This window comes from Salvia hispanica, chromosome 6 (assembly GCF_023119035.1).
Source record: "Salvia hispanica cultivar TCC Black 2014 chromosome 6, UniMelb_Shisp_WGS_1.0, whole genome shotgun sequence".
NCBI lineage: Eukaryota > Viridiplantae > Streptophyta > Magnoliopsida > Lamiales > Lamiaceae > Salvia > Salvia hispanica.
In genome coordinates, this window is record NC_062970.1 from 25,695,034 (window position 1) to 25,703,954 (window position 8,921).

The window sequence follows — 8,921 nt, forward strand, 5'->3', positions numbered from 1 at the left end:
AACCAAATAAAGCATCATAACTTAAATCGAACGAGATTTACAGCAAAGATGAGAAACTCAAAGATTCAAGCATGAAATAAGATCAACTTCATGTCTTAACTACTAGATCTGGAAAGCTAATCTAAAACGAGAGAAATAAACTAGAAACTGAGAAATAAAAGCCAGTAAAAGGAATATTTCTTCTTCGGAATGGTGGACTGCTACTTGGTTGGCTATGTCGGCTGAAATGGAAATGGCATGGCTGGATTTATCCTTTGGTTGGCCGCCGAAGGTTGTGAATTGGAGTGAGGATGGTAAAATGGTAGGGTGCTAGATCTTTCTCTTCATGTTGATTCTCCCATTTATAGGGCAGTATGACACTAATCCATAGGGTTGTTCCTTCTCTGACTTGACAATTCTGCCCTTAGGATATTTCAGCTCAACTTCAAGGTGTAGTTCTTCGCCCAGTATGCGTCATGTCCGCCATTTGCTCTGCCTCTGATTGGCTTGCATTACGCTCACGTTGCAACAAACTCGATTATGCTCTACTTAGTCAGTTTTGGGCTTTTAGTTGCATTTTTGCTTCAAATTGATTTTTTTTTTCTTTCGCTCGGTCAAGTTGCACCATGTAACTGATTTAGTAGCAATCCTGCACATTTAAGCTCAAATTTCGTGCATTATCTCTTCCAAAAGCGGGTAAACATCAAAAAGCCAAGGCATGAAATTAGTATCATCAATAGAGAACTTTTTAAAAAAAAAATGAAATATGACACTTTGGTAGGAAAACTAAAAATAAAAGTGTGACATTTACTTTAGGAAAAAATAAATATCAAAATTATGATATAATTTACTCTTTTTAAAAGTAACATGATTGACCAAAATTTAATCAATTTATAATTTTTCTAGTCATTTAACAATTTTAAAATATCCAATGAACTCACTCCATAATAGGTTATTTAATGTTAAAATAATGATGCCGGATAAAATAAATATTTCATTTTTTAAAAAGTTAAAGACTGGCTAAATTAATTAAAATTGGCGCAGCAATATATAAATGTGTACGTTGGACCGCAACAATATATAAATGTGTAAAAAGTTAACAATTATTATTATTATTATTAATATTATTATTATTATTATTATTATTATTATTATTATTATTATTATTATAGACTCTATATATGCTAGAAAGAAATAGGAAAAAAAAATAAAAAAGTATGAAATTAGAGAGTTGTAAAAAAAAGGCAAGAGATCTAAAAAATATTTTTCCTAAAAAAATCACTTAATATCTTACCCTTTATTCGAGGAATATTCACTTTCTATTCTATATGGCGAGTCAATCTTCTTATTCAAATCATAATTTGAATAAGATATATTTGAATAAGATATATGTTTAGGGCGTGTAATTAAATAAAAAACAGGACAAAGGATTTTACAATTTTAGAGTTGATTTTATTCAACAATTGAACAAAATATTGAAAAATAATAAATTGCATGAACTTAGAGTAATAAAATAATCTTTTTCTATGCAATAATTCGCGCTAATCAATTTTATTTGCCTATTTAGATTGTATTCCGCTGGAATAATGATAAACAAAACGGAAGCGAAAAAAGAATTTTCAAAAAACGGGATTCCTGAAAAACGGATTGATTCCAAAATCCGATTGAATCTAATGGTTTACGTTATGGAAGAAAGACATGTATATGTGATATTAGATATTGCTAGTTGTATATGAACTAAAGAAATATTTCATTTGCCCCACCACTGTGTGTGGGGTTCCAATAGAAGTCCTTTCATATCGTTCGGGCTGTAAATTGGTTGAAAAAAAGAGATGAAATCAAGAAAAGACGTAAGAATTGAAATAACAGTTCGGAACCAAGAAATGGAAGAACTAAAGGTCTATGGATTCACAAAAACTTTGTGAATAGAAATCAAAAAAGAGATATCGAAGTAGTTCTGATGATTGAATAATATTCTTACTTAAATTCGAAGTTCTTAGTTACTTCGACTGGGTGAATCCTATCGATGGAATAATTAAGTCCTAATTTAATTCATTGGTTGATTGTATCATTAACCATTTCTTTTTGTTAGTACGAGGAATTTATCATGAATCCACTGATTTCTGCTGCTTCCGTTATTGCTGCTGGATTGGCTGTAGGGCTTGCTTCTATTGGACCTGGGGTTGGTCAAGGGACTGCTGCGGGTCAAGCCGTAGAGGGTATCGCGAGACAGCCCGAGGCAGAGGGAAAAATACGAGGTACTCTATTGCTTAGTTTAGCTTTTATGGAAGCTTTAACTATTTATGGATTGGTTGTAGCACTAGCACTTTTATTTGCGAATCCTTTTGTTTAATCTTATCGGTATTGGTTGAGAAAATAACTTATGGGAAGAGCTGATTTGTAGATGAGGAATTAGTATACCGACTCGCTTTCATCCTTCCCGTTCGTAGTCGAAGGGAAATTCTTTTTATGAGGTGTTGCAGCAATCAAGCGGCAGTTCATACTTTAATAACTCGAAGATTTTTTGACTCGAATTTCAAAAAAGACTAAAAAAGGGGGGCAAAGCGATAGAAAAAACTCTTGTCAATTTTTTAGTCTTTAGTCTATCTATAAGAGGAGATTATATGAAAAATGTAACCGATTCTTTCGTTTCTTTGGGCTACTGGCCATCTGCCGGGAGTTTCGGATTTAATACCGATATTTTAGCAACAAATCCAATAAATCTAAGTGTAGTGATTGGTGTATTGATCTTTTTTGGAAAGGGAGTGTGTGTGAGTTGTTTATTTCAAGAATAGGCTGGATCCAATCAGCTGTACCTTTTTCCATTATAACTAGGAAAGAAAGGTGCATGATCTCGCGAATTACTTTTCTTAAGAAATTATATGCAAGAACCACAGCATTTCGTGATTAATTGGCAAATCCACTTTGATTCTCTAGCAACCAATAATGTGGGGCTCTTAAGATGGTTAAAGCAAACCGTTTGAAGTCTAGACGCAGCATGGTACCCTTTCTACCACTATGTTAATATAGAGATGGGTTTAAAATAAAATGAATATTTTATTGATATAGAGCACTCATCTCGATAAAATGATTTGAACCACTTATTCTAAATTAAAGGGTATTTTCTATCTTTTATCCAATGCGGAATCGACGACCTATGCCTTATGTATTATGTATAAGTAAGAAGCATTTTTGGATTTGAACTGAAGAAAAAAAAGAAACAACTTTGCTGACAATTACATATTTTTTATTTTGTCAGAAGAGTCCTCTAAGTATTTTGGTTTTGCATTCGATTCGTTTTTTTTTTCATTTTCTGGACTATGAAGAGGATAGGCTCATTACATTCATAAAAAATTTATGAGAATTTACCCCAAGTAATTGAGCGTGAGAGCCAAATGAATCGAAAGATTCATGTTTGGTTCGGGAAGGGATTATAGAAGTTTTAAAATGAACGGAAAGATAATCTACTTTCATTAAGTGATTTATTAGATAATCGAAAACAGAGGATTTTGAATACTATTCGGAATTCAGAAGAACTGCGTGGGGGAGCCATTGAACAGCTGGAAAAAGCCCGGGCCCGCTTACGGAAAGTAGAAATGGAAGCAGATCAGTTTCGGGTGAATGGATATTTTGAGATAGAACGAGAAAAATTGAATTTAATTAATTCAACTTATAAGACTTTGGGACAATTAGAAAATTACAAAAATGAAACGATTCAGTTTGAACAGCAAAGGGCAATTAATCAAGTCCGACAACGGGTTTTCCAACAAGCCTTGCAAGGGGCTCTAGGAACTCTGAATAGCTGTTTGACTGACGAATTGCATTTACGTACCATTAGTGCCAATATTGGCATGTTGGGAGTGATGAAAGAAATAACAGATTAGTCTTTCTACTTTAAATCTACTAACTTTATCTACTATAAAAAAAAAGGCATTAAGGCATTATTTTTTTTCTTTAGATATATATTTATATAGGGGTGCGCCACCATAGATAGGATAACATCATACCACCAATATAGTCCGTTAGATCTCATTTATGGACGCCTAGGATTAAGTTTCGTGAAAAAACACGGGTTTGCAGTCTACCATATTAGATATTGCAAATCGTGGTAAACTGCAATATTGTTGTGGTAAGACTGCAATATTCAATAAAACTAATATATAAAAATGGGTCTCACATTCCACTATCTTTTCTCACATACTTTTCTTTACATTTCTTAAAACTCGTGCCGAACTCAAATGGGACTCCTAATGACGGATGGAGGGAGTATATTTTTTTCGTTTCGATTGTCCCTAATTTATTTGAAAAATAATACAAAAGACGCACACTCGGGGGTGGTAGGGGGCGGGGTGTGAGTGTGCGTCACGCCCAACCCACAACGCGTTATGTGGGTAGGTGAGTGGTTCATAAGCAAGAGCAGGGCTCTTCAGGGCGAGCATGCTCGTTCCAGCAGAAGCTTCGCAATGGTGCACCAATGCGGTGCTGTCTAGGCGGCACAGACGTGCTCTTCTGGACAGGCAACATTGCTGATGCTCTTAATTTGCCTATACTACGTAAGTAAAATTTATAAAAAGATTCAGATTTGATAGAAAAATAGATTGTGTTTATATTTGATAATATTTTAAGAAATAGAAATATATAATATATTTCTATAATTTTCATTAGATAGATAAATTTTATTTATTTTATTATAGAAAATGTTACTTCCTCGGTCCACTAAAATTGAAACGTTTTCCTTTTTGGATTGTCTCATTAAAAATGAAATGTTTCTTTAAATGAAAACAACTCTATCTCTACTTTTCCGACTCTCTTACTTTACTCTCTCTTCATTAACTCACAAAACAACACTACATAAAATCTTGTGCCGATTTCCAAATATTTCATATTGGGACGGAGGGAGTATTAGGTAAATTTTTAAAAATTTAGTATATTTGTTTAGATAGATATCTATCTATCTCATCGAAAGTTTGTAGATATATCCATTTCTAAAATCATTTTTCGATTTCCGTCCTTGTCATATTATGTCCTTCAAAGAAGCTAGTAGGACCTTTTCTTCACGATAAGTCCAGCCACGGCTGGTCTTTTCACTCTTGGGCTTGTTACGCCCCATATCACTACCACATGCGGAACCTACATCCACGAAGACCATTCTGTTTATTCTCAATGAAATGAGGATTATAATACAACACAGGGAATGAATCACAAAAGAACATAAAACGCATCACCATTACAATTTTTATTTTTAAAATGCTTGTTTAAAATATGAGACTAGAGGGGATTGGACCCTAGACCTTTAGGTAAGATACCAACATCTCTACCACTCCACCACATGGTCTTCAATGAAATATTGTGAACATTAATTATTGTTATACATTAAATCCATAATTTTTTGTCCACACAAATGAATAATTTGTGTTTAGTTTTGTACTTTTAAATAATTGTTAGTTGTGATATGTTCAATTTTAATTATCAGCCACTAAATTTCATTTTTATTGGTATAATATTTATATATATGAAAATATAATTTTACCTAAGATTTAATATTATATAATACTATTAATATAGTTTATTACTCCATATCTACTAAATATTACTCCAAACTTACTAATAATTCAAGTTTAGTTTTATATATTGTCTATAATATTATTTCACCACATAATTTTTTTGAGATAATATGAATTTTATCTATTTATATATGTAAAATATGTACCATTTACTTAAAATGTTTAATATATATTTTTGTTATATATTACTATTAATTACTATAATTTATTATTCACTAAATTTAATATATTTTGTAAGAGTATATTTTATTTTATATTTATAAGATAAAACGGTTCGACCAGTGATTGAACCAGTCGGACCGGTTGAACCGTGAACCAATAGCCTCCCTCGCCGGTTCATCGGCCGGTCCGATTTTTAAAACATTGGTTGGGACAAACTAAAAAGGAAAACGTGCCATCTTAAGCGGGACGGAAGGAGTAAAAAATAAAATGATTAGATCATATATACTGCATTCAAACGCTCGTGATTTGCTTGATCAATAAACATGTGAATTATGATAAGATCATATATACTGCATTCAAACGCCCATGATTCGCTTGATCAATAAACATGTAAATTATGGAGTGTCACACATAATCACATACTTTATGTCCTTTGACTATCGTCGACAACTATTTTTGAACCTTAATGCTCGACCATGCCTAACCAAATGAGAAGAAACGATTAATGCACAAAACAAACGATACAAATTTCTCAATGGAAAGAAGGAATGAAATTAATGCATAAAACAAACACTACAAGTGTTGTGTACCTCTTGTTGCAACTTTTGTTGGACTTAGACAAATGAGAGAGTCCTATTTATAAAGAACTTGGAGATGGAGACCTGCTTCATGAATTAAACGAGGAAAGAGTGAAACTAAAATCACTTGAGAACTTGGAGATTAAGACCTGCTTCATGAACTAAACGGGGAAAGAGTGAAACTAAAATCACTTGAGAAGTGGAGTAATAGAATGAGTAATGAAGACTTAAGAGTTGAGAGAGTGGTGTAATGGAGAAGGAAGCTGCGTAACGGAGATAGAGGCTACATGCCTTTTTCTTAATTTTAAAAACGATCCTAATTATTATGAAAGTTAATTACAAAGGATAATATTATTATTATATATTTTAATTTATTATTTTAGAAACTCTATCAAACTAACATAAAAAAAAATAAAATTGATATTTCTTAATGCCTACCAAAACGTGTAGAATAAATTAATAATTACATTTATTAAGATAATATATATAGATGATAATTTAACTAAGAATAATTTTATAAAGCTACCAAACCACGTTAAGGAAAGAAATTTATGATAAAACATTAAAATATCCATGTTTACTTTTTTTAATTTTAAGTAAAGATCTCAATTTCCGAAACGAAAATGAGAAAAGCCATCAGCTTCGAAACCACGCATATAAATACATATCTCGTTGTGGATAAATCTAAACAGTTCAATTCTAAGGTACAGTTCGTAATTTATATGGCTTTCGATAATCTTCTTTTTTTCCGTATTAGCGATTAGGGTTTCGTTTTCGCAAATCCTTTTTCATGTTTTCACATAGGAGGGCACTTGTTTCTTGTTACTCGTATGCTGTAGATTATGTTTGTTTCTTTTGCCCCAATTTAAGTTCAAAATTGTGCTGGGAGGAAGAATCGAAAGGAGGGATTTGGATTTGTTGCACCCTACTCATCATGTTATTGAGAACGTAGATTGAACGACGCCGCTCTATCTAGGGTTTCTGCAATTCGATTTTCTGCGGTTTGATTTTGTGATTATATTTTTTTCTAGGGTTCTTATTTATTTTTTTATTTTCAAAGGGAAGGTTTTTATTCTATGTTCATGTATGGTCAGTTAATTTTTTTTGTCTAAATTTTATGAGTTTACAGATGATTGACAGTGTATTATGCCCTTCTCTGAAATCGTGTATGAATTCGAAGAATTCTGAAATTGATAGAAATATATGATTATGATATGGTTTTGAATTTCATGATATGGCTTTGAGAAAATTGATTCGGAAATTACTTGTATTCGGATTCTTTTGCAGTTTATGATTTATGCATTCGCTTCACTGAATGAGTTTATGGATGTTTTTATTTGATAATATTGGCTCTAGGTAGTAAGCTATTGTGTCCAGCTTGTTGAATGGAATTCAGTTAAACTTTTTGGAAAACTCTAACTACTTATCCGAATTAGCATGTTTTTCACATTGCTATCTATCCTTTTTTTTTTTAATCCCAATGACTTTCGAAACTCTGTAGTTATTTAGGAACGTTATCGAAAACTGTTTTTTCTGCCCAATATTTTCTCAAGAGTCTGAAATTTGTTTCTCTAAACATGTTTTTCTAGTGGAATTGAATGGTAATTCAGCATAATTTTACCCTGCTTATGCACAAGTTGTAGCAGAGTGAAGAAAAAGAAACTTACAGCTTGGATGACAAATTTAAATGCCTCTTTATATTTCGGATCTAAGAGGCACTTTCTGCTATAGCCTACTGCATGATCCAGTTATAGACAACTGAATGTATGCAGTGGTATCATGATTTGCAGTATTTATTAAAGGAATGCTGTTGGAATGCCCTTGTATAGTGGAGACTTATATTATATTGCGCACACACTAAACTATTGGAATGATTGTTAGTCAATCATAGCATTGATATGTTGATGGACTTATTATGTTGTATAGCTGCCATGTATGTCTAATTGGTCTAGCAACTGAACCATATTCTCGTGAAGTTTATTCCTCGAGCAGAAGTTTAACATATGGTTATAATTCTATCTTGGATGCAGTTCATACAATCAACTGAATTCATACAATCAACTGAGTTATGGGTAAGAGGAAGTCTAGTGCGAAGCCACCCCCAAGGAAGAGGATGGACAAACTCGACACTGTCTTCAGCTGTCCCTTCTGTAACCATGGCACCAGTGTGGAATGTCGCATGTGAGCATTTTCTCTTTCAAGTTCTTCTATTGTCATGTTATGTCATTATAAGAAACCATATATATATATATATATGTATATAAATATACTGTGTAAGATGTGCCAAGTATGAATAATACTATCTGATAGAATAATGGATTAATGGTAAAGTTTCAATCTTATGTTGTTTGCTTGTGATTTGTGAATTAAGAAGTCTTGTTGCTTGTTGAACATGGCCCTTTCAGTTGACTCTGTCAATCTTGTATGCATTTGGTTTTTGGGATTTATGTTGTAGATGACATGAGATGATCTTTTTGGCTGATAATGCACTTATATGTATTCCTGGTGTAGTTGTATTGCTCCTATTGTTTGTGCAATGGGAATACTGTAATAGCTACTAGGTGTTGATTCTTCAGTCCCACTTGTTCTGTTTTCTGGAGTAGTTTATTTCTTTTATTCTTCACCGACGCACATACCA

The 8,921-nt window shown here is 32.6% G+C and overlaps 1 protein-coding gene across 3 annotated transcripts in view; it reads left to right on the top strand.

Annotated features, from left to right (window-relative positions):
- The first annotated feature begins 6,884 nt into the window (after positions 1–6,884).
- Positions 6,885–8,921, top strand: part of LOC125197490 (transcription elongation factor 1 homolog) — a 2,777-nt gene continuing 740 nt past the window's right edge. The window contains exons 1-2 of one of the 3 annotated variants that reach the window (XM_048096244.1): positions 6,885–6,987; positions 8,314–8,464. In XM_048096244.1, coding sequence (XP_047952201.1) covers positions 8,352–8,464 — 113 coding nt within the window. In that variant the 5' untranslated portion in view covers positions 6,885–6,987; positions 8,314–8,351. Of the gene's footprint in view, positions 6,988–7,038; positions 7,285–8,313; positions 8,465–8,921 lie in introns of those variants that run through there. The other 2 variants (XM_048096245.1, XM_048096243.1) reach the window with 2 other exon arrangements.